This window comes from Eulemur rufifrons, chromosome 8, assembly GCF_041146395.1.
Source record: "Eulemur rufifrons isolate Redbay chromosome 8, OSU_ERuf_1, whole genome shotgun sequence".
NCBI classification, from domain to species: Eukaryota; Metazoa; Chordata; class Mammalia; order Primates; family Lemuridae; genus Eulemur; species Eulemur rufifrons.
The window spans coordinates 22,550,740-22,577,091 of record NC_090990.1 but is presented as its reverse complement, the minus strand read 5'-3'; the positions used below and the strand labels follow the sequence as shown (position 1 = coordinate 22,577,091).

The window sequence follows — 26,352 nt, the reverse complement described above, 5'->3', positions numbered from 1 at the left end:
CTCCCAGCCCAGCCTCTTGTCCTCTTTCACGCTTTCCCGCCCACTCGGCACACTAGCTCCAAGCGCCACAAGCACTCCGCACCCCGTTGTCCATGCTGGCCTGCCCCTTCCTTACTCCCTCACTGATTCTGCCCAATCAAAAGTAGCCTTCCTCAGTGCCGCCATGCGGTTGGTAAGATGAAGTGTCCGTCGTGCCCGGGGGCGGGCGGAGCGAGCTGACGGACACGGCGACGGGCCAATGTGAGCGGCGAGAGGGGCGTGCGTGGCGTGCGTGCTGTGCGCGGCGCGCTGGCCTGGAAGCACTAGACTTGTGAGGTGTGCGGCGGGTGCCCGTGAGAGGCATTGGCGGACATGGCTCCCAATGTGCCAGCGGCCGAGCCCGAGCCCGAGCCCGAGCCCGAGCATGCTAAAGGCATCCGGGCCGTGCTGTTGGGGCCTCCCGGGGCTGGCAAAGGTACCCAGGTGAGCGGTGGCACCGGGCTTGGCAGCGGAGCCCACGGAACTCCAAGGTCAGGGCGGCCGGAGATCCGGAAGCCCTTTTCTTGCCCGGGAGCGGGCCGTGGGCTGAGGCCTGGGGGAACACTGGCCGGGGTCTCGGGTTCTGGTGAGCCATTTGGGAGAGTGTCCAAATTGGAGGTCGGGGAAGTCTGGGTTAGGCATGGGGTGTTTGAGGGATTCAGGGTTGAGGTGTCTGGTGGGGATCTGAGGGCCGATTAGGGCCCTTAATAAAGCGTTAGAGACTGAAAGATTTGAGGGGTAGTGTGAGCCCTGGGCTAAGGCATCTAAATTACAGGCTAAATGGAGGCAAGAAGCTTTATAGCCCAGATTCCCTGCGAGTCTGGGGTGAATTGTCCAGAATCAGGATTACATTCGAGGCACTAGAGCTAGGAAGACTTATTTTGGTTAATGACAGGAGGTGGGAGAGAGGAGCATCTCCAACACGTGGGGCGGAGTGGGAGCTGACATGTGCTGATTAGGAGCACTGCTAAGAGAAGTGAGATATGGCCAGTTAAGTTGGGGGGATGGAAGAAAACCTAAGGCTCTCCCTATTTATCTGATACGTGCGGTTGGGTGTGTAGAACTGGCTCATAGGCTAGTGAGCCATGTGGGTTCTGGTTAGGACCCTGAGTCTGAGCCTTTGAGCCGGGCCCAAATTAAGGATTGGAAATGCTCGGGGGGCCTCTGCTTGGAGTTGGGACTGAAACCACTGAAGACTAAGCAGCTCAGGATGACTCAAATGATTTTTGGATGAGAGGGAGTTTGAAATTTAACTTCCTCAATCAACAGGTAAGAGAACATGCCCAGAGAGGTCAGGTGGCTTTCCCAAGTTAGTGAAATGGGTTTCTTGTAGCCTGGGACCTCAGGAGCCCTGGGGCTCCGGTGGGATTGGAGTCTGAAGTTACCTTTTGCCTTAGCAGACTGCGGGAGCCTCACGTGGCATCTGGGACCCCTCCAGATCTTCCTGCTAGGGTCCGGTATTGCCCCCCAGGCCCTAGGCCTCTAGTTCTTGCTTATTGTTAGTCTCTAAAAAGGGAATGCCTGAAATTCTGAGCTCCCATCTGCGTCCACTCTTCTCTTCCTAGCACTTGGCCAAGTTTAAAGAGTCTTGGCAAACAGACTTTCTTACTCATCCTTGGGACCCCCTGTGGCACCCAACACATTACTGGTACTTGATCGGGATGAATGTCACAGATTAATGTGGGTAATGAGCAGCAGGGAGGTCTGGAACACTTGGTTCATTCCTGTGACTTTGCTTTCTGCCTCTGGGCAGTAGGTCAGGAAGGACTGCTTTCTCTTTTCTCTCCGTAGACTGAGCTGTTTCTTCCTTGGAGCTCATGAGTAGTACCTAGTCTCTTTGTCCTCAGTGTTGTTGACATCTCCTCTTTCCTGTTGCTGCCACTTATTTATTAGGTAACCTGCAGCGTAGAAATGTTTAATCCCAGACTTTTGCTGAGTGACCAAGTATAAACAGTGGAACTCAAATGCGCTGATGATTTTTTTCTTAACTCATATTGAAGTTAATGATTTCAGTAGTTATGCAATGGACAGCCCATCCCAGTGCTGAGACAAGGGCTTTATAGTCTAGCAAGCTATGTAATTTCTGAGCCTTGGTGTTCTCACCTCTTCTCTTACCTGTTGATTGAGGAAGTTAAATTTCAAACTCCCTCTCTTCTAAAAGTAATTTGAGTCATCCTGAGCTGCTTAGTCTTCAGTGGCTTCAGGTCCCAACTCTAAGCAGAGGCCCTCTGAGCATTTCCAATCCTTAATTTGGACACGGCTCAAAGGTTCAGACTCAGGATCCTAACCAGAACCCCCAAGGCTCCCCAGTCTATAAACCAGTTCTACACATCCACCCCCAGGTATCAGGTAAGGTTTTCTCCCATCCCCCCAACTTAACCCTTAATACCTACCTTACTTATTTAATATTTCGTGAGCACCTAACACTGGAGATAAAGCAGTGAACAAGACTGACAGGGTCTTTGCCCACATGGACTAAAAGTTCACAAGGATACTGAAAGATTATGTTATATATGTGTATATAAAGCACCCATAAGTACCTAGATGACAGCCTGGCATATAGTAGTACTCAATAAATATTGACTCCTTTATCTTAGTAACACATCACCCCTCCCCTCCTTCAGCTTGGATGTATTTCAGTAGAAAATATGATTTATTCAGGAAGTTTTGAAAATTATACTTAATGAAGTGATTGATAAGGGTGCACGTATGCTGGGAGTTGGTCAGAGAAGGCTTTGTGGGAGTAGAAGAGATATGATTAGGGCTGGGAATTGAGGAAAGGATAAGATTTGCACAAGCCATTTAACCTTCTTTTCCAGGGTTGGAACAATAGGAATACTGGTGGTTGTATGTGGTTTTGTGGAGTTAAAAAAAAAAAAAAGGTCATAAATGAGAGGTTGCAAAGTGGCAGCCTGCAGTAGCATTTAGCCTGCAGGCACACCCCACGCACGCTTGCTTTTTATTATGAAGAGTTTTGAATACACAGAAGAAGATAGGATGGTATAATGAGCCCCATGTGCCCATTATCCAGCCCCAGCAACCATCAGCTGGTGGCCATTGCTTCCCCATCCACTCTCCTGCCACAAGTTATTATAAAGCAGCTCCCAGGCATCATAGCATTTCATTTGTAAATACTTCAGGATGGATCTCTAAAAGAGAAGTTTTTTTTAAGCATAAGCATGGTATCCCCTTAAAACTTAACAATTTTTAATAGCCGTCAGTGTTCAAATTTTTATTTATCTTACAAATGTGATCATTTTAAGTCTCTTTTAATTAATAAGTTCCCCTTCTCTTTTTTCTTGTGGAAGAAACTGGGCTGTTTGTGCTGGGACTGTTATCACTCATTCTGGGAATTTTCACTTGTATCCCCATGGTGTATTTAACATGTTCCTCTGTCCTGTTTCCTGTAATTTGGTAGTTTGATCCATACACTTAATTTGATTGAGGTTCAATTTTTTTGGCCTGACTACTTCACAGGTGTTGTGCTCCGTTAGGAGGCACATAGTGTGTGTTTGTCTCTGTGGTGTTTGTAGCCATTGCTGTTCAGTGCCTAGGTCCAGTAATTCATTATTGGTAGCAAAATGGCAAAGTAATCATGTAATTATTTCTTCATTTATTACCTGAAATATTTCTATGAAGAGAAACTTCCCCCCATCTATTTGGTTACCCAGTGATATGGTTTATATGGAAAAGGCAGGAAAAATGCTTGATTTGTTTCCTTTGTCAGCTTTCAAAAAAATAAATTGACCACAGAGTGCATTCCGTTGTGAAATTTCTCTTAAAAATCCGGAGCTCCAGTTTCTCTTGAGAAATCAGAAGATCTGGCAGCGATGGGCTTCCATTCCAGGATGGCTGCAGTCACTGGCCTTGCCTCTTTGTGTGGTCCATGTGCTCTCCTGTCTCCTGCACAGTCCTCTTCACTGCCTGTTGCTTGTATTTGACTCATTGCATTCATTTGCATTGTCTGCTTTGCGCCTGCCGCCCCCGCCCGGTTGGTAGATGTTTGCAATCTTTGATGTAAAATCCCTAACGCGAGGTTAGTGACTGGCGCCTGCTCAGTAATGTTTGTTTTCTTCCTGCTGATACTGCCTGTTATATACCTGCATAGCTCAGTATTTTATGTGTATTATGTTGGCTGAAATAATGTTTCGTTTGAAAACTCCACTTTTAACTAAAATAAACATTTGAAAACTACCTGTTTTTGCATCAACATAGTGTTTTAAAACATCTAGAATACTTGTGTTTCTTATTTTATTTAAATAACTTCATTTCCCTGTCTCCCTTTTGGGATTGGGTGGTCCTGCAGTGTGGTCAAAACCAAAGGTATATTTCTTGCCTTTTCTACCAGCCCTTCCTCATTTCTTCCATGTGTCAAATTTATACCGATTCTTCGAGGCCAGGTGCACTTGGGCAGTCAGCTGCCATCTTACAGGGCAGGCTCGTTAGTTATGTCAGGGCAGTGACACAGCAACTCTGTGAGACCCACACTCTTATTCCTGCTTTTACAGTTGAAGAAACTGAAGTTCTTACTTGCTACGTAGCTTGTTCTCTAAGTACGTAGCAAATAATTGGCAGAGCTTGCATCTGAATGACTCCAAAGTTCTTGTTCTTTCTGCTGCTGTCTACTGCCCTCGGTTAAATTTTTCCCCTACCCTATGCATGTCAGGAGGTTATAATAATTACAGCATAGTCACCCTTTGCTCAGTTACGTGACGGACCCCAGACTGAAGACTTTACAGGCATCATCTGATTTAATCCTACAACACTAGGAGGTAGCTCTTGTTATCCATAACTTTTTACTGGGATAAAGAATCTGAGACCCAGAGGCTGTATCTTACCTCAAGATACACATAGTAGCAAAGGTAGGATTTGAACTCATGTCTGTCTAACTCTTGAGCAGAGTCATCATTTTACGTTATTGCTGTGTCATCTAGTTGGATAGGCAGAAATGAATATCCATGCAAAAAATACCTACTAGTTCAGGGTGCCGTGTGGGCAGCGTCAGATGAGTGGCTGACGAATGCTGGGTTAGTTCAGGGATAGAACAAGACCTATTATTTGTTGAAGGTCTCCTATTTATCTTCCTGTCCACCCAATGAAGTTGGTAATGATATCCCCCAATAAGTTAAAAGACAGCTGAAATTCAAACACGTTTCTGTGACTTAAAAAAAAAAAAAAAAACTTTCTGAGGTATAATATACATAGAAAAAGGTGCAAGTATTATAAGCAAGCAGCTTGATAAATTTTTACACCCATTATCAAGAAACAGAACATTGCCAGCACTGTGAAGTCCTCCTTGTGCTCCCTTCCAGACACACACATACCCTGTTAAGGATAGCCACTAAGGCTCTGTGGGTTGTTTCTTTAAAAGCCATACAGTGGGCTGGGTGCGATAGCTCATGCACTCTGGGAGGCCGAGGCAGGCGGATTGTTTGAGCTCAAGAGTTCAAGACAAGCCTGAGCAAGAGTAAGACCCTGTCTCTACTTAAAAAAAAAAAAAGAAAGAAATTAGCTGGACAACTTAAAATATATAGAAAAAATTAGCTGGACATGGTGGCGCATACCTATAGTCCCAACTACTTGGGAGGCTGAGGCAGGAGGATTGCCTGAGCCCAGGAGTTTGAGGTTGCTGTGAGCTAGGCTGACGCCATGGCGCTCTAGCCCGGGGAACACAACAAAACTCTGTCTCAAAAAAAAAAAAAAAAAGCCACACAATGTTATGGATAAGAGGTAGGGCTTGACAGTCTTGGGGCTAGTTGCCAGCTCTGCTGTTACTAGCTATGTAATTTTGGGCAACTTAGACTCTGAATTTTATCTGTAAAATGCAGATAAAAATAGTTCCCACCTCATGGGTTTATTATATATTATGCATACTAACTACTGTAAAACAGCACATGGAAAATTGCTTGGCATGTTGCCAACGTTCAAAGTTAGCTGATGTTGGTATGATTCCCCAGAGGAAGAAGGGATAGTTGGGGATGTTTTTTGATGGGAGACATATATTCAGAATTTGACTACAGAAAAGGGTAGGACTTAGACCAGTAGGGCGAAGGGAGAGGGCATTCCTGTGGAGAGAGGAGCTTGAGCTGAGGTTCCTTGGAGAGGCATTCATATTTGGGGACCATGCATAAGAGCAGCTCGTCTGTGGTGGTGCAAGGCATACACATACAGCACTTGGGAAATTAAATTTGGAGAGCTTGGAACATGTTGGGAGTTGATTGTGGAGGGCACTGAGTGCCAAGCTAAGGTATTTGGAACTTCTCCCCTGTTGCACTGGGGAGACGTTGAAGGCTTCTGAATGTGTGTTTTTGGGGGATAGGTATCATATCCAACAATATCTTAGGATGTAATTCTAGCTGCGTGTGCAGGAGCATTGGCAATAGGCATGGGAAAGACTGGAGGCAGAAAGATGATTGCGAGGTGAAAAAACAGGTGAGTCTGGGATTAAATCAAATCTTGAGGACTGATAGTTTCCCTTTATTTCCTCCTAAATCCCAGGCCCTATGCTGGATGTTTTTGCATATAAAATCTTATTAAATCCCCACAATAGCTCTGAAAGTGGACATTGTTACCTGTACTCATAGATGAGTATAGGAAGATTATGTAACTTGTTCAGGGTGACACAGTGAATAAAGGGTAGAGCTCGGGTCTGTACCGCTACAAAACCCAACCTCTTGCCACTACCCCAGGGCTCACAAACTATACATCAGAATCCTGAGGCACTGCCTGAGAACTTATCAATCCTAGGCTTTCAGGGTGGGCCTAGCAAGTGCCCCAGATAATCGTGATCATACACTGAAGTGTAAGAACCACTGCACCCACTGTGCTGCCTCTTTGGTTCTAGTTATTCCCATCCACTCTGCCAAAAATTTTTGCACCCTCTTCAGGGTTCTCACAGAGGTGATGAGTCTGTTTCTTGGGCTCAGCAACAGTCCTTGGCTAGCAGCAGCAGGCTGTGATTGTGTGTTTGAGTGTGGATTCTAGACCCCTGCTCTTAAAAGTGTGGTTCAGCGTCCAGCTGCCCATCCAGGCCTGGAAGCTTGCTTAAAATGCAGATGCTTGGACCCCACCCTGTGGAATCAGAATCTACATTTTGATAGCACTCCCCAAGTGATTTAGAGTCTGAGTAGCGCTGTTCCAAAATATAAGTTTGAAGTCTGAGAGGACTATAATAAAGTTATTTCATCAGGCTTCTACAGTCTGCAAGTAAAGAGTGACGCAAAGAAGAAAGACCATTGAAAGGGGCCTTTTATTTATTGCATGCCTACTTCATATCTGATGTTTTTGGTACTTTATTTAATTTATACTTACAGGAGCCCTATAAAGTAGTCATTATCCCCATTCAACTGGTGAGGAAACTGACACTCTGAGAAGTTAAGTAATTAGCCCAAGATCACACAACTATCGAGTGCCTTAGCCAGGAATCAAGTGTAAATCTCTCTGACTCCAAAGCCAGTGCATGCTCTTTGCAGCTCACTGCAGTGACTCCCATGCAGCCAGCAGGAAATGAAAGAATTTGTTTTCTTCCCTATTGGTGTGTATTCTTCCATACAGCTGTAGAACCCAATCACCTGGAGCAGTGCGTAAGAGTCCTACAGTTTGGGAGTGATAAAAATAGAGCAGGTTCTGTGCCAACAGTTCTTCTCTGTGGTGTTTGGTCAGCCTTTCCACTTAAGCAAGCCTGACCTCCAAATTATTCTTCCAGGTTAATTTTAACAACCAAGGAGAAAGATTGGCAGAAAGTGCTGTCTCTGGGTGTGGGGCCACAGTGCTAGCCTGGTTTTCCATTGCCAGGGGTCCTGAACTTCATTGGTTTTCCAAAGTGTATAGTTTGTTTTTGTTTTGTTTTGTTTGGTTTGGTTTGGTTTTTTTTTTTTTTTTTTTTTTTGAGACAGAGTCTCGCTTTATTGCCTGGACTAGAGTGCCATGGCACCAGCCTAGCTCACAGCAACCTCAAACTCCTGGGCTCAAGTGATCTTCCTGCCTCAGCCTCACGAGTAGCTGGGACTACAGGCATGTGCCACCATTCCCGGCTAATTTTTTCTATATATTTTTAGTTGTCTGGCTAATTTCTTTGTATTTTTAGTAGAGATGGGATCTCACTCTTGCTCAGGCTGGTCTCGAACCCCTTACCTTGAGCAATCCTCCCGCTTCGGCCTCCCAGAATGCTAGGATTACAGGCATGAGCCACGGCTCCTGACCGAAGTGTATAGTTTTTAACACCTTCTCATCTGGGTTCCATTTTGCTATGAAGGCATTTCTTTTCTGGAACTACATCAATCCATGAATTACAAGCCAGAATTTTCTGCATTGAGCCCCATCTATTTAACTTTTATTGTGTGCACCTAAGAAAACTCCCAATGAACTGGTTTGAACAGGGATCCAAACCTACTTATTTTATAAAACAGTTGAACCAGAAACCTAAGATTGAGCTCCTTGAACTGTGAACTCTGCATTCTTTTTTGCCACTGCAAAACCATTGTTGACCTGTCCAGGGTCTCTTCCTGTTCTAATTCTGCATTCTGATGTATGTTTGTCAGTCTCTGAGCCCTTTAAGGACAGGGTCTATGTCTTCTATTCATCTGTTTCCCTGGCTTCCAGCAGGGTTCTTAGTGTTTTTATGAATGAATATAGAATTAGGGCGGGGTTATGGTAATAGTTAATGCTCACTTAGCACTTACCTATGTGCCAGGGCCTGCATATGCCAAATTCCATAAACTCTTGTCATCAACCCAGTGACATAAGTACTTTTGCCATCTCCATTTTACTTAGAGGACATTTGAAACTTAGAAAGGTGAAGTGACTTCTCAAGTCACATCTGTAGCAATTGGTGGACCTGGAGTCTGAAATCCAGGCAGTTTGATTCTCAAGCCCGTGCTCTTAACAAAAGGCTATAATGTCTCCTAAAACTAATATGTAAGTGCTTATTATTTGCCAAGTGCTCTTTGTATATATCTCATCTAATCCTCACAGCTGCTTTCTGAACTGGATTTTTTTGCCTTCATCTTAAAAAAATGAGGAAACGGAGCCTTTGAGAAGTTAAATGATTTGGCCAAAATAATGCAGCTACCTAGTGACAGGCAAAGGGAGGAGCCCAGTTCTGCCTGGGGGCAAACTTGCTTTCTTCATCCTACTCCCAGCTGCCTCCTAGGCCCAGTGGCTGTAGTACATGATAATCCCACATTCATTCCTTTGGCAAATATTTATTTGGCACATGCTATGGGCCAGATATTGTGCTGAGTGCTTTATGTACATGATCTGATTGATTGATTGAGACAGAGTCTCTCTCTGTTGCCCAGGCTAGAGTGCCGTGGTTTTAGCCTGGCTCACTGCAACCTCAAACTCCTGGGCTCTAGTGATCCTCCTGCCTCAGCCTCCCGAGTAGCTGGGACTACAGGCACTTACCACCACACCCAGCTAATTTTTCCTATTTTTAGGAGAGATGGGATCCCACTCTTGCTCAGGCTGGTCTTGAACCCCTTACCTCAAGCAGTCCTCCCACCTTGGCCTCCCAGAGTGCTAGGATTACAGGCATGAGCCACCACGCCTGGCCTACATGATCTCATTTAAACTTCAAAGCAACCATATGAAATGTTGGTACTGCTATTTTTATTCTTCCCATTTATAATGGGGAAACTGAGGCTTATGTGTCACTAGTGTGTCAAGTGTAAGTAGTGATAATAGCTAACATTTATGATGGCTTCCTGTGTGCTAGGTGCACTGTTTTTAAGTATATTATCTCATGTAATTCTTACCATAACCCTGTAATCATTATATGTTCTAACATAAGGCATTTTTATCCCTGTTACAGGTAAGGAAGTAGACATTTGCTTAAGTTCACCCTGCCAGTAAATGGCAGGACCAGGATTACACCCAGGCATTCTGACTCCAGGGCCTACAGCATTAACTCTACCTTGGCTTTTGTCTTCCTCTCCACAGGCACCTAGACTGGCTGAAAATTTCTGTGTCTGCCATTTGGCCACTGGGGACATGCTGAGGGCCATGGTGGCTTCTGGCTCAGAGCTGGGAAAAAAGCTGAAAGCAACTATGGATGCTGGGAAACTGGTAGGTTTGATGGTACCAGTGAGTGTTGATATTCCTCAGAGTCTAGATCTGCACTGTCCGACATGGTAGCCAGTAGGCTATGTAGATTAAGTTAAATTTAATTTAAACATCAGTTCCTCAGTCGCATTAACCACATTTCAAGCAGATACACAGCGCAGATACACAACATTTCCCCCATCAAAGAAAGTTCTCTTGGACCAGCCTGTGCTAGAGGGTATTTTAACATACTGGCAGATTATATGAACTTTTAGAGTAGCAAGTTATTTGGTCTGTTCTGAATTTATGGCACTTAGAGTATTCTTGAGGTTTTTTTGTGTTGTTGCGTTTTGTAATATACCCAAATTTTAGAGGCAAAAATGAAATTGCCATCCCTAGGCCAGAACACAAGGATATAATCCAGAGAGGACTCAGCAAGTCACAGAAGCGTTTTTTAACCTACTTTTGTGGCTCTGTGTTCTATGTTTCTAACAAGGGAGTTACTTGGCAATTGTGACAAAGGTAATCCTTCCTATGTGGGGGATATAAGAGCATTTTCTCTTGTTTTTAGGACAGTTGATCTGATTGGGCAAGTACAATCTATTATTTACTAAATCTTCTTTGATTAGTGCCAGGGCTTAATTATAACTGAGTTATTCTGGAACTTGACCTCTGGGGATCACCTTCAGAAGTCATTTTTGTTTGGTCTTCCGGTCTTTTTGTATTTCAGAATGTTGGTTGGGGAACGGTGCTGGGCTTTGCTTTCCTCCCCAAGTTACCTTTTGTTAGGCTTGAGATTCTGTAGCTACATTGAGCGGCACCTCTACCTGCCCACCACCCACCTGTTTGTTTTCAGCTTTCCCTTCATGTTAGTGAGGCCTTGGGTCAAGCCAGAAAGCTAGATATTTTGGACTTTGGGTCTTGGCAGAAAAAACTATGCTAAGAAAAAATTGGGATATGGCAATGAGATTGCTTATCTCCAGCCTTCGTTTAGTTGCAGAACTTCTACTTTGTTGCCAAGTTCACAGGTAGTGCTGAGAAATAAGAGCATTAGCTGCCAAGATGGGCAGCCTGCACTGTAATACAGACTGGGGACTTTTCTTTCTATAAAGGCACAGGAGAAGAACCAGTTTTTGAAAGTTGGAAGGGATCCTTTTTGGGATTTTAGAGCGGATCAGATGTGTGTTGGGTTGGGTGTTCAGTGCCTTAGTTCTGACCCAATCTTGCCAATTCAGTGTGCTCTGTTGCCTCATATCCAGGATGGCCCAGATACGTGACCAAGCACACACCTCGGTCACGTTACTGTTAGCCTATTCAAAATTGTGAAACAGGGAAGGCTGGTACCTTTCTGCTCTCTGGTCACCCCCCATTCTCTCCTGGAGCTCTCCTCAGGTGATCTTTCGTGTATCCTTACCTTTCTTGTGCCATGTGTCCTTACCTTTCTTGTGCCTAGAGAACAGCTGAATGCTAGTAAGCTGTTATCTGATGGCTAGGACTCTGACTCTAGTGTTAGGAGATGCCTTAAGGACCTAAGACACAGAGTTCTCCTGGTGGGATGACAAGCAGTGGAATTTCTGGAACACAGGAGTATTTCAAGGGAAGAGATCATGTATATGACAATCACAGAAATAATCATGAAACTGGATATTCCAAATGGAGCCACTCCACATTTACTCTGATTTTTGCTTCTTTGGGATCAAGACAGCTTGCTGTTGAGTAATCAGGTTTTACACACACAAACTTTGACTTGGAATTGGGCTAATATCACCTAGTTAATGAATTTAAACCCAAAGCTGTATTGTCCTTAACTTCCAGGTAAGCGATGAAATGGTAGTGGAGCTCATTGAGAAGAATTTGGAGACTCCCTCTTGCAGAAATGGTTTTCTTCTAGATGGCTTCCCTCGGACTGTGAGGCAGGCAGAAATGGTAGGTAGCTTAGTTTTTGTATCACTATTGTATGTAAGCTAACTCTGGCCCTTTATCCCTTAATTCCTTTGAAGGAGATGGGTCTGACCAAGCTCCGGTAGCTTAGGTGGGCCACACATTCTTTTACAGCTCGACAACCTCATGGAGAAGAGGAAAGAGAAACTTGATTCTGTGATTGAATTCAGCATCCCAGACTCTCTGCTGATCCGGAGAATTACAGGAAGGTATTGGTCCCCTGAAGGTTCCTTCTCTTCATGCCTCCTCAGAGCTTTGTCTGACTGTGAGAACTGCTCTTGCCTAATCTCAGCCATGAAGCTTAGTGCCAGATTGGTGTTATTTGGTGACATCCACTGAAGTGGTGGTGACATGGGATGGAGATATGGAAAGAAGAGCAAGGGATTTGAAGTCAGACTGCGTCTCAGTCCTGTCACCTTTTAACTCTGACCCTAGGTGTGTTTCTTAACCTAAGAATTACTCATATATAGAGGGGGTTTGATAACACCTGCTTCGAGGAGCTGTTGTGCACATTAGATAACACAGTGTGCATAGCTGAGAGCCTTGCTCATAGTGGGTGTTTAAGAAATGTTAAATTCCTTACATGTGTATCTCCAGGTTAGGACGTTTTAAATCTGATTTCAGTTGGAGTTGCCATACTTTGCTATGGGCTTTTTATTTTAAAAATAATATAACTATCTAGACAAAGTTTAGAAAATGGAGGAAAAATTTGCTCATAGTATAGCCACCTTATTTGTGCGTATGTGTGTGTGTGCCTGTTGTTTTAACATGTTTGTTTCTGAGTGTTGAAAACGAAAGTGCTTCTGCTTCTGAACGTGTTTGTTCCAAAAGACCAACACTGCTTTAGGCTACAGTTTTCTCTACCCTATTTCACTAATCACTCTACCATCTGCTTTGTGCCTTCCAGAAATATGTTGGAGGCTCTCATCCACTAATGGACCCTCTTCTCTTCTTTATCGTGGGCTGTACCTTTTTTATGTCTTTGTCATTTTAATGGAGTCTCAGGAAGGTGGTCAGCCCACCGTCTTGAACCAGACATTCATGACCATTATTTTTAATTGCTGCATGATATTTCACAGTAGGTAAACCATCATTTACTTAATTATTCCCTTATTGTTGTACATTTGTGTTTCTTCCAGTTGGCCACTGTTAAATTGATGCTGTGACCATTGTAGTGCATGTAAATTTTTGTATTTAATTAGGAGGAAAATGTCTTCTTGTTTTAGACTTTATTACTTTGATTTCCTAATGAGGTGACTGTCTTTTCCATATGTCTGTAGTTGATACCTTTAAGGAGAGAGGCAGACATGTGACTAGACAGCAGAGTAAATGTTAGAAGTATCCTGGAAAGCTACAGGGAATAAATACACTGGAATCCACCTTGTAATAATTTTCTTTCCAAATGTCCAGGTTTCATGTTTCCAGCTATTCCATAGTTCCTTCAATAGAGAGACTTTTGTTTCTTTGCATCCCCATTGGGCACAGAGTAGACAAAAGTTGATGTAGGCCAAGAAGTGGTAGGGTTGACAGTAAGGGACATCACCAGGCCTGGGGTCCCTGAAGCACAAAGCCAATGTTAACAAAACCAGGTGACATGGGGAGGGGCCTTTGATTTGATGGGCCCAGCTTCCTGAGTACCTCTTCTTGCATAGCACAGTACTAGACCTTAAGGGTGAAGGAACAAGAGAGGCTCTAGAAAAATAATGCAGTGACACCCATCTCTGTCATATGTGTAAACTAGGCTGTTTTAGGGCTGTCCAGTACAGTAGGAAGTCCAAGAAGAGAGCCTGGGGACAGGGAAGGAAGGCTGCCTAGGATAGGTATAACATCAAACATGGCCTTCCTAGATGAAGAGTATTTCAATGAGACTTTCCCAGAAGGGACTAGAAGCAAGAATAAGTATGGGTACAGGGAGGGGCTGTAGCTAGGGCTAGGAGCAGACATACCTGTGTCTGCCTGGGTGGTAGAATGAGTGCTGTTGGGAAGATAGGATGGGAGCCTGACGAAGGAGGTCTGCCAAACTGATGATGGTAGACTTGACAACAAGTTCAAGAGTCATGAGATGTTCTTGAGCCACTGGGTGTTGTAAAAACACCATTCTAAGAACATTAGCTTGGTCCTGGTCTACAAGGGTTTAAATTGGGGAGAGGAAAACAAGATAAGGATCCCATCTAGGAGCCTGATTGTGATCCACATGAGGTGATGGAGGCCTCTGACTATGGTTGGGTGGTAGAGAACAGAGGAACCCTGAAGAACAAACTATAGGATTGCTGTAGAGAGTGAAAGAGAGAAGACTCAGTTCCTCAGTTTGGAGGTGAGTGGTTTAGTGTGACTCCCTCCCTCACAGAGCACGTCACTGGTGAAAGTGTTTCCAAGTTCACCCAGCAGATGAGTGGCAGGGCTAGCCCCAGAAGCCTGCTTTCTGCCTCCTTGTCCAACACACTGATGGTTGGAAGAAAATGAGGCAGGAACTAGTCGGTTTAATATGGATCTTGTTTAAGTCTGAGATGATAAAGACCCCACTGTAACAATCTAGATTAGCTCTGACCTCACTTCTAATCGTTTTGAGTCATTGTTTTGTTTCTTGAATATGTATGGTTGGTGGTTTTTGTTTTTGTTTTTAACCTATTCAGTACTGGCTCTCTGGTATCCTGAGAATCTTACCAGTTGGCTCTCTGGTATTATTATCTTAATGTTTAGTACCATCTCCATTTTGTGGATGAGCAAAGGGGTATCTAAAGTATCACACTCAAGGCAGCAGTAACCATAGAATCCCAGTCCTGATCCTACCTGTAGGCCAGGCTGAGTGGCTCATGGAGCTGTTTTGGTTAGTACTTTAGACGAATCCGTTTTGAGAACTTGGAGATTGGGCTTTTTTCTTTCATTTACCTTCTAGGGAATGAGCCTTGGCATTTGTCTTTAAGAGAATGATGTGCATAGGGGAAAGAGCAGTGCGTTTTATGTAATTGGAGGCCTGAGGGAATCTGGGAGTTTGTGAGAGGCGGTGTAGAGACGTGGAGAGGAGAGAGTCATGTTTGTTGCAACCTGGCTGCCATGCGCCCTATGCTGTCTGGATGGTGAAGAAATATCATGGTCCACATCACATGCCCCCATCCCTTCCCAAAGGCACTGCAGCTGTGCCCAGCAGCCTGTGCTCTCCCTGGGTCTCCCAATGGATGCCATTTCTGAATGGGTACATCAGAGAAACCCTTCCAAGGACTTCAATAGTAGACAGTCCAACCTCACAGTACATGATTGCGGTCACTGGCCCACTCACTTCTCAGTGCGGTCAGCCCTTCATATCCGTGCGTTCCCCACCCATGGATTGAAAATATTTGAAACAAAAGAAACAATAAAAAATAATTCAAATTTTAAAATAAGAGTATAACAACTCTTTACATAGCGTTTACATTGCATTGGGTATTATAAGTAATCTAGAGATGATTTAAAGTATACAGGAGGATGTGTGTAGGTTATAAGCAAATATTAATAGCAATAAGCAAATATAAAATAGCAAACACTATTTTATATACAGGACTTAAGCATCCTTGGGTTTTGCTCTCCTCGGAGGGAGGATCCTGGAACTAATCCCTCATGGATACTGAGGAACAACTGTATAGCTTATTTTCTCTGCTGTCACCTCGCCCCTACCACTGCCACCTTATGCCATCAATGGACCATCTTGTTCCCCCCAAAATAAGCTGTGATTAAAACTCAGTATCCCATTTTACTAAGGTGTGGCTTCAGTGCTGTGCTGAGATTTATTTATTTATTTATTTATTTTTTGAGACAGAGTCTCACTCTGTTGCCCAGGCTAGAGTGAGTGCCGTGGCATCAGCCTAGCTCACAGCAACCTCAAACTCCTGAGCTCAAGCGATCCTCTTGTCTCAGCCTCCCGAGTAGCTGGGACTACAGGCATGCGCCACCATGCCCGGCTAATTTTTTCTGTATATATTTTTAGCTGTCCAGATAATTTCTTTCTATTTTTAGTAGAGATGGGGTCTCGCTCTTGCTCAGACTGGTCTCGAACTCCTGAGCTCAAACGATCCGCCCACCTCGGCCTCCCAGAGTGCTAGGATTACAGGCGTGAGTCACTGCGCCCGGCCTTGTGCTGAGATATTGATCCCCTCGGCCATCAAAGCAACTGGGCAGGCCTGTGGTAGCCGTAGCTCTCCCAGGAGGAGCAAGTCCCCCAAGTACTGTACAAATATTAGTTCTGTACATGCCAAGAAGTGAAAATGTGAGGAAGCTCTGGTCTATCAGAGCTTCATGAGGAGAGCAGAGAATTGGGAAACCACAGAACTCTAGCAAGCCTTAGCCACTGAGCAGAGTTGGACCTGCCTTCTTCCCCTTTTAGGTTTCTAGGCTTCTGAGGTGTGGCCATTCCCAGTCAGGATAATGGGCTTGTGGCCTATGGGGAATCAGTACAGATGCTGCTACCAGCTATGTATTCAGTGTCAAATAAATGCCTATTCTTGGGCTCTCTATTCCATGACTTGTTTAATATGTCATTTTTCCTGGTGACTTGAATATTGCACCATAATGATTAGGCTGTCCTTCATCTATGTGATCAAGAGGGTATACTGCATTATCTTGTGGTGGCTGCATTTCTGGGACATATTTTTCCTATTAGCACCTTTCCGGTTTTATAACCAGACTAGGTTGGAAAATAGGATTCATTTCTCTGTCTTCTATCCCCCATAGCACTTTGTACAAATCTCTGGCAGCAGCTGCCAGATTATCATATTTGTTGTAGTTATTTATTTCCACGTTTGTCTCCCCCACTAAGCACCACTTGTGAACAGGGATCTTGACTCATTGCTTTGTAGCCCCTGGATTCAACTTACAGACTGAATCAGAGTAGGCGTTTGTTAGTGCTTGCTGACTGAACGGGTGAATAGAATGGATGGCTGTGTAAGACCAGCACTAGAGTTTTTTCTCTCAAGTCCTGAATTAGGTAGTCACGCCAGCAGTTTGCCTCTTCCACAGGATACTCATTATCATGTTTGGTCAAAATAGAAAACGTACTTACTCTGCCACTGGCATAAGCTCTCCTGGAAGCCCAGTTATTTTCGTAAGCAAGAGATGCTTATAGCTGGGTTTTCTGCTGGGTACTGGGTCCTTACCTCCAGCTTCTCTGTCTCTGCTTGTCATTCTGGAAACCCTTGGGGTGCGGGGGGTATTTTCAGTCAACCTGACTCATGTTCATCTGCTGTCTTTCAGGCTGATTCACCCCAAGAGTGGCCGTTCTTACCACGAGGAGTTCAACCCCCCAAAGGAGCCCATGAAAGATGACGTATGTAAACTAAGGACAAGAAATTTCTTTTTCTTTCCTCCTTCTGTCTTTCTTCGCTGTTTTCTCTTTTGTTACCAATATGACTAAACGATGGAAAATACCACTATCAAGTAAATCACACAGCCTGTGGCAGATCTGTTCATTGTCTCCCTGGAAGGTTTATTGCTTGACCTCAAGGTAGCTACTTGCGCCCACTACTTCCCAGTGTCCAGATTGTACCTGTCTTCTGCCAGGAGCAGCCCCTTTCTGGCATCATGGCCACCTAAGAGGTCAACTAACTAGAAGGTTGATTGAAAGCACAGAATTGAGGAGTGAGGGGCATGGTACTGAAGAGAAGTTTGCTGATCAGTCCTCCAGAAGAATATCCTCTCCATAGTGACTGTTCTACTGTGTCCTGGGGTCTCATACGTGGTCACTGTACCGTTTACCATAAGGGGTCCATATGGTCTATTTTAGAGCATGTAGGCAACAGTAAGAATTTCCTGGGTTTACCTTTGTCGTTCAACAAGTTCCTAAGGTTATCCAGGTTCTATAAATACGGTTTTCAGAGCCATTATATCAACTTAGTCACATTTTGCAGAGTTGGTAATTATACCATTCGGAGTTCTCACTTCACTTGCCACTTTCAGAATATTGGTTGGTGACACTCTAGTAAATACGCTAAATATTTAGACAACTAAGATTACAATTACTAATGGATCTCTGATTCTGACATATTCTTCTGGTCTCAGGGGCCTCTGACTTCCTTGCTTTTGACCCTAGAAGCATTCCTCTTAGAAGCTGAACAGCCTGAGCACAAAGCTGTGAGAGAAAGGCATTGCCCATCTCACTGTTGCCGTTTCTGACAGGCTCCCTGACTTCTCTGGACCACCTGGTCTGCTCCTGGGAGTAGCAAAGTTATTGGAGAGAGTCTAGATTGCCTGTCTTTGCCACTAATAGGCTTTGGGATCAGACAGTATCCTGGGCAGAATAGTCCCATCTCAAAAACACATCTGACGTGGGATAAGGAAACCTTGTTAATAGGCCTGGCCTTTCATTGCCCTCTCCCTGTTCTCAGATCACTGGGGAACCCTTGATCCGTCGATCAGATGATAATGAGAAGGCCTTGAAAATCCGCCTGGAGGCCTACCACACTCAAACCACCCCACTCGTGGAGTACTACAGAAAACGGGGAATCCACTCTGCCATTGATGCGTCCCAGACCCCTGATGTCGTGTTTGCGTGCATCCTAGCAGCCTTCTCCAAAGCCACATGTAAAGACTTGGTTATGTTTATCTAATATTGGGTCCAAAAAGGAATTCCTTTCTTCTTATCACTGTTGAGGGAGTGGGTGGGAATGGCAGGGCAGGCAGAGGGAAACTTCCTCATGCTAGCAAGAATATCATTTGATGTATTGATTAAAAAAGCACTTGCTTGATGTATCTTTGGCATATGTGCAACTCTCATCTCATCTTTGTGTGTGTGTGTGTGTGTGTGTGTGTGTGTGGTGTATGTGTGTGTGTGTGTGTTGGCATAAGTATGTGTTCACTGTCCCACTTTGTAAGTTTTAGGCTAGATTGCTTTACCAGTTGTTTGCCTCTTTAGCCAGATTCTTGATTTTATTTTTTGACCAAAATAAACCCAGATTTCTGCCAGGCACCACAATTCCAAAACTTCATAAATTTATTCCATTTCCAGCAGCTGGTTAGGAGAAGTCTAGCATCACGTGAAGTCAGGCAGGGTCATAGTTCCTGATGGCACATTGTTGGCAGATAATTCCACTTGTTTTCTAGCCCACAATAAAAAGCTACATGAGTCAGTGCATTGATAGGGATCATTAATTTTGTCCCCATAAATGGAAAAAAAAAGCACTTACATTACAGATTCCAGAAATTACTCGGAGAGGGTATCACCATAGAAAGAGCAAGGCCAAGTTGTAATATTTTTGTGATGTACATCATGGTGCCTACTTTAGTAGGGTCTTGGGTTTAAAAACTGAACTGTTGCCAAAGGATTAAACTAGGCGAAAGGCCCTTTTGAAGTCAGATTTTCTTCTGAACATCCAGGCTGAGCATCTGAGAGCAGCCAAATCCACTTCCCCCAAGAGAGACCAGGGTACGTTGTTTACTGTTATTTTTAATGTTTGTTTCTGTTTCCAAGTATGAACAAAACAATATTTTGGGAGTGATCTATTCTTGGATTCATTTTGGTCAGAATTTATTCAAACCCAGTCTCTGTCCAGGATGTGAATCTCAAATCAAATGTGTCCCTTTTAAACCCACACCTCCCTCAAAAATCCAATCCTTCACCCCTTATTTTATGATGGCAGTAGCCACAGACTAGCCAAGAAAAGATCACCCTAAAATAAGACCACTTAAGAGGGTAACCAGCTTTTATTTATAACCTTAGCCCCACAGCTATTAAGCATTTCCTAGGGTCCATGCTGTGCCTTTGGACCCTGGTTTGATTTGTGGCAAACATGAAATAACAGGCTGCTGTGAAGGACCACAAAAACAGCAACGTCTGGAAAAACCATTATAAAGTCAGTGGCAGATCCAGTAAATAATGCCTCCTGCCTCAGCATAATCCGCTGCTGACTCTGTGCAGTGGATTCGAAAGTGGCTGGCTGGTCCCCATCTGATCTGAGCTCTCCTGCTGTCTGTGGAACTACCAGAGGCCTTATCTTCTGCCCACGTGACAACTGGGCGTAGATGTGTGGCCATCTTGCTTCCCCCTTTACCTGGTCCAAGTGAATGTCTGCTGCCTCTGTCCTGCCTTGTTTCCCTGGCTCTCAACTAACTCTGCCCACTTACAACAGAAACTCAGCGTGGCTTTGTGTGTTTCTGGGAAGCACATGACTTCTGGGAATGGGCAAGAAAGAGGAATGAAACCAAAACTATCACTAATGCCTGCAGGAGTCTGGGATCCTTCTCTGACTGAAGGTGGCATCATGAATCTTGGAATCAATTCCCCTTTGACTAGGGACAGTTGCAGGCACTTGGCCTCAAGTTGGGATCCCTGAATGTTTGCTAATTGAATGTGCATGGTCCTTTCCCAAATATTTGTCATCCATCTGTGTACATTAATGTGTGCACACAGGCACACATGCGTGCATGTGATATTTGGGCTGCCAGTTAGAACTAGAACACAGAATGCGTATGCCCTTCAGTATGGTTAGGATTATATTTTTGCTTAATTTAATTCCAGACTCTTAACCTCAGCAGGCATGAGAGCTTTCACCTGGCAGAGAAATGTCCAGTGTTTATGCATTTGGTTGCTGGGGCATGCAGGCCAGCCTTCTCTGATATGTGCTTGGTTTTTAAAAACCCATTTTGTTCTCTCTTGTTTCCTCTCTATTTCAGCCTAGTAACAGAAGGCCAGGCGAGACTGCACCACTGCTCATCTCCTCACGGCGTGATCCCTGCTCTTAGGTGCTGGGCAAAGGGGAAGAGTGGTCAGGGTGAAGATGGAGAGAGAGGGCTGGTGAGGGGCTCAAGAGGAGTATTTGGAAGAGCAGCAGTGTTGTTATAGTGAGGCAGATTCTTTTACACATGGGTGGTAACTTTAAAGTGTAAGTAAAGGGAAAAATTAATTTAAAAAAAAAAACACTGTGCTTGGAGGATATGGGTAGAAATAGTGAGGTACAGTATTATTTCTGAGGAATTGGGTTTTCATTTACTCTGGACTGGTAACAATGTTTTTTAAAGGCAATGCCCTAAGACCTCAGCTTTCATCTTAGAACCTCATGTGTTGCCAGACCAAGAGTACAGGAAATCAGACTGTTGTCCTATCTGTCCTGTAGCCTGGAACAGGGAGGGTTTGACTACTGACCCTGGTTCCCCATACCATAAGATCAAGAAACAGTCTTCACATTTGACAGAGATATGGGATGTATTCATGGGGAGTGGTGGCTCAGCAAATGAAGTTTACTGGGGTCGAGGGCAGGGGAGGCTGGACTGACTCCCTTCCTCTGACTTACCACTCATTCCCCAGTACACCTGCTCTCGTGGGTAAGAGCTCAGCAGCCAGCCAGCACATACCACAGTCCTGCACTCTTACCTTCTTTCATCCACGGTGTGTGAAGGGACCTTTTTAAATAAATGAGCAAGTGTCCTAAGCTTTATCATCCAAAGATTGTCTTTCCATCCTCAAATCCTGTGACTGGATCACTTGACAATACTGTGATGTATTACTTTCAATGAGGTGCCTTTCTTAACTGACCAAATGCTGCCTTGTTTTGCCCCTCTATCAATAAACTATATTACAAGTTTGTATTCCCTGTTATGGCATTTTTTGAGAGAATCTAGGCTAGAAAAATGACATTGAATTCTGGAGCTGGCTTGGAAGCCCTTTCTTGTAGTCACTAGCAGCTGTGTGGTTAGGGGGGTCCAAGTGTGTGCTCATAGAAAAGGTCAAGAGCCCTCTTGACCTTTAGCTCCTATGCAAGCTTTTCTTGATCCTGGGGACAAGGCAGCTTGAGCCAGTGGAGTTCTTGGAGTTCAGGGAACCTAGGACAAATCCCAGCCAGTTGGCCATTCATTTTGCTCCTGTTTCCTCATCTGAAAAAGGAGGCTGATAATGGCCACCTTCTCAGATTTAATGGCATTAAATGAAGTTTATGAGAAGCAGCTTTTTGCTTGGTGTCTGGCACACAATAGACATTGGATAAATGTTAGTTGGATCCAAACATACACAGAAAAATATTTGCTTCCTGCTGGGCTTGATAATTATTGAACAGACAGTCGTCCACAGTCTAGAAACAAGCGCTTCTAATCCCTAAGCTGGATCTTTGGCTACCTTTTCAGCTGCATCTTTAGCCCCCCTGGTTGTTTCTTTGTGTGTCCTAGTTTTAATCCATTTCTTTCCCAGCAAAAGTGAGCTTAAATCATTTGTCTAAACTAAAGCCCTTATGCTTTGGGAAGGGCTGCCTTTGCCAGTGAGGTTTCTGAGAAATGACTGCTATTCCCCAAACAAGAGGGAGCTGGGCTGGAAGCACCACCATTCTTCAGGCATCTTGTCACTGAGAGAGGCAGAGTCCTCCCTGGCATATTAAGTCCTGCTCCCTGAGCCAGCCCCTCCCTCTTCTGCTTCACCACTTCTCCACCTCAGAGTCATTTTCAGATGTCAGCATCACTGATTTGCTCTGATCTTTTTGTTCCCTGAGCTGTTTAAATGCCCCATGAAAATTTTCTTCCCTCCCCTTGGTCATCGTGCATCCAGCTGGGGGGAAATGTTTGTCAAACCAGCCTGGAAAGCAGCATGGTACAGTTGAAAAGAATAAACAAGAGATGACTGGGTAAGCTATTATTCGTTTGCTTCTTTGGGTCTGGGTTTCCTCATCTGCAAAGCAAGATTGGGTGAGAAAAGAATCACTACCACTCCCGGAGGACTGGTGTCTCTGCCAGGTACTATGCAGAGGCCTCACACCCTCGACCCATGGAGCCCTCACAGAGCTCCCCATGCGGTCAGAACCATCTGTCTCCTGTTTTATAGGTGAGGAAACCAAGACTCAAGGGGAAATGACATTCTTGAGATCATACATAAGAGGCTGTGTCTGGACTCAAACATAGTCTCTGATGCCTGTCTGTCCCCTTGACCCTGTTGCTCTGAGGCATTTAGTGACTTCTGTAGCCCTATAGACAGGAAGTACCCCTCTGAATAAGGGCCCTTTTTCATGGACACTCACACTGCCAGAACTGATTTTGAAAAAGTCACTGCCAATTCTGAGGACCCAGAGTATGTGTCTTAGGATCTCTTGTGTTCACAAAGTGTCGCTGACAGAAAAAGCAGGATGGAGAGCCCCTTCCTCAGAAGCCTCAAGTTTTTCCTCAGATGAAGACAGCTCGGTGAGTCAGAAGACAAATTTCAACAGCAGCGCCTCCACTGTGAGACCTTGGGCAAGTTATCTCACCTCATCAGTAGAATAGGAATGATTCCTAGCCCTCAGGTGTGCTGATGACACGGGTGAGCGAGATACCCATGTGAGTCAGGATGCCCCGTATGTGCTGTGTGGGATTTGGAGAGAAAACATGGGCATTGGTGAGAGCTGTGTGTTGTCTTCCGCACCAGCTGGAACCAGGCTAAGGATTCCTAACCTGAGGATCCCCTAGAAATCATGGGCCTCTGAAATAGTATGCAGAATTCTTTTTATATTTTCATAATAATGGCTTCATATATATTGAATGCTTACTCTTTGTGAGGTTCTGCATACGTTCTCTCATTCTTCTCAAAAGCCTGGTGGAGAGGAGTACTGCTCTCCTCTCCACGTTATGTCTATGGACTTTGAGGTTCATACGTCTCGTAATAGCAGAGCCAGAGCCCAAGCCTGTGGCTCCACACCCCTGACCCCTGTGCCAGTGGCTTTGACACTTTGCTGGGGAGAGGGCACTCAGAGGCACTCGTGATACAGAAAAGACTACAAGCTGTGGATCTAAACAAAAGAGGAAGAAATTTGAGAAGGTTTGTTCCGTCACAGTGAAGGACCTGAGTGGGGAGTGCGGCCACAGGTAAGGCCTTTTTCTATTTTGTCATTCTCTATTGTTTGCTGACTACTGGTGCTATAGCTCCCATGTGCTGGATTGGCAAAGCTCTTGGAACCACCCTTACTCCAGAGGGGTGAGTTACCGTGGGAAAAAGGGGCCAGTTCCCCCCAACTCCCCCCGGCCCAGTTCTAGAAAGGGTGGCAATGGGAAGGTGTGTGTACTGGCTCTGCTTCAGTCAGCCCTCTCAGACTGCAGCTCTGTATGGCTGATGGTGTTGCATTATTCATAACTCTGGAGGGAGCACTGTCCTGAGGTCTTGGGATGCGGCAGCTCGGTTTAGAGTCGTCAGGGGCAAGGTGGTGATGAGCTTCTTTCACAGAGGGTCCCTTCAGATGGCTAGTCTGCTTGAGGTGCCCCTAGCAGAGAGCAGATGGGAGTGGAAGGACAAGGTATCAGAAAGCAAGACAAGACCTAGATCCCGTGCAGGTAGCTCTCAGACCAGTAAGCCAGACAGAGCGGCACTTTTAGGATAAAGTTGCAATGGAACAAACCATTTCATTGTATGGTATCCCTTACATAAAGACTTTTAGGATAAATTCCTCTGAGCTTAGAACTAAGTTAATTATACTCCCTCTTTAGCTGGTCTGCATTCTTCTAAAGGTAAGAAATGCTTCATTTTCCACTGTCTTCCTTTTTGCCCTGGCTGTGAGGAAACTAAGGACTAAGTCTTGTGTTCAATTATCTTTCCTCTGCCAGGGTTTCTGGGGGTTTCTATAGAGACAAGATCTCACTCTGTGCAGTGGCACAATCATAGCTCACTGCAGTCTCAAACTCCTGGGCTCAAGTGATCCTCTTGCCTCAGCCTCCCAAGTAGCTGGTACTACAGCTGAGTGCTACCACATCTGGCTAATTTTTTTTTTTTAATTTTCTTCGGTCTTACTGTGTTGCCCAGGCTGGTCTCAAACTCCTGGCCTCAAGGAATCCTCCCACCTCATGCCAGCGTTTCTTAATAAAATTCTTACCCCAGCCCAATGTCAGTTTTATGTTTAGTGTTTGTGTGCTCATACGTGTGTTGTAAACTGCCTTGAGTCTATTTCGGAAGAGAAGCAGCATGTAGAGGAAGGGTGACTCCCTGCAGAGGGCGGGGCATTCCGGCAGAGCACAGCCCAAGGGAAGCTGTGGCTGCGCTTGGGGCTGCTCTAACCTAGAGAACCCTAGAGTTTTTGGGAAACCTACAGCTGGTTGGAAATGGTGTTTTTCAAACAAAGTACAGGGACGATAGAAGGGAAGTTTTTCAGCACATGAATAATGTCAAGAACCCGGAAGAGCAGAAGACAAGGATATGTACACACAGAGTTGATGGCCCACTTTAAGCTCAGCCCATGTGCCATTCTTCCTCCCGCCTCCCCCAAACACACAACAATCTATGCTTTGACTGTGAATCAGGTGATCCTTTGCTGTGGGGCTGAAGAGGGGGGAGTCCCTCAATTTTATTGTCAGCTGTGTTCCAGTCATGTGTCCCAGTGGTGTGGGGGCATGGGTTCTGGGGATGACAAAGATGATCTGTGGTTAAATCTTGACATTGACAGTAGCTCGCTATGTGCCTTGAGGGAGACACTTAACCTCTAAGCCTCAAAAAGCTCATCTATAAAATGAGGATCACAGCACCCTTCTAGAAAGGTGGTGAAGTTTTCAATATGAATTGAAAAATAGCAGCTGCCTAAAAAATCTATTTCCTTTCCCATGGCCATTTGCCAAGGAAAAAAAGGACCTTACCATGAGTACCAGGTATTTCAAAATGGATATCTTTACCTATTCCCCAGTGCCACCTCTGTCCCCCTTGGAATACTGCACCAAACCAAAATGGGTTACTTTCTACTGGGGTGTTTCCTGAGCTGCCAAATGTGCTCCTGGCTGGAGATGGGAATAGGAGTTCTCTTCCCCAGGGATGTCTCCAGACTGGCAGGAAACAATGTGGTCCTGACATGGCAACCAACCAGGAAGTGATAGTCGTGGCACCCACAAAGCCTAAAGCTCATGGAGTAGGACATTCTATAGTTAAAAGATGAGGAGAACAGGAACTGCTGCTGAAAGCACACCTTGGGCTGGCAACACCTGCTCGCATTCCACAGACCCACCCTGATGGCTGCCCACACGGACAGCCCTCCTTGAGGCCAAAATGGCAAGGAGCACAGAAGAGCACGTTGGGATAGATCTGTGTGCTTTGGTTGCATGTGACACCAGGGGGATGCTGGAGTGGGCTGAAAGAGTCTCAGTGAGACTCTGTTGACTCGTGTTTTGAAAACCACCCTATGGTAAGGGAATGAGAACAGCACCCCCCTCTTGGCGCAGTGGGTGGGACAAGTTCATGTATTAATATGTCAGATGCTTTGGAACAATGATGCCTGTAGCGTTCAGTGTTTCCTAGCTAGCAGCTCTGGCTCAGCAATTCCAGTTTGTGCGTGTACCTACCCTAAGGAAATGGCTAAGTATGTGCAGAAAGCATTTTTTTATAATGGTAAAAATTGGGAACAACCTAAATTTCCAACAGTTGGCAAGATTGACTGATTCATTCATGGGATGGAATAGTATGTG

The 26,352-nt window shown here is 44.9% G+C and overlaps 1 protein-coding gene across 4 annotated transcripts; it reads left to right on the top strand.

Annotated features, from left to right (window-relative positions):
• Nucleotides 1–298: 298 nt before the first annotated feature.
• Nucleotides 299–25,320, top strand: AK2 (adenylate kinase 2). Of its 4 annotated transcripts, XM_069479742.1 has the most exons (7): nt 301–462; nt 9,958–10,083; nt 11,875–11,985; nt 12,115–12,209; nt 17,224–17,296; nt 18,354–18,549; nt 20,638–25,320. In XM_069479742.1, the coding sequence occupies exons 1-7, from the start codon at nt 352–354 to the stop codon at nt 20,640–20,642; spliced, it is 717 nt and encodes a 238-aa protein (XP_069335843.1). In that variant the 5' UTR covers nt 301–351; the 3' UTR covers nt 20,643–25,320. The 4 variants fall into 4 exon arrangements, with proteins under 4 accessions (XP_069335844.1, XP_069335843.1, XP_069335842.1 ...); XM_069479743.1 differs by lacking the exon at nt 20,638–25,320 and having other exon boundaries at nt 299–462; nt 12,115–12,185; nt 18,354–18,696; XM_069479741.1 differs by lacking the exon at nt 20,638–25,320 and having other exon boundaries at nt 18,354–18,696.
• Nucleotides 25,321–26,352: the final 1,032 nt, after the last annotated feature.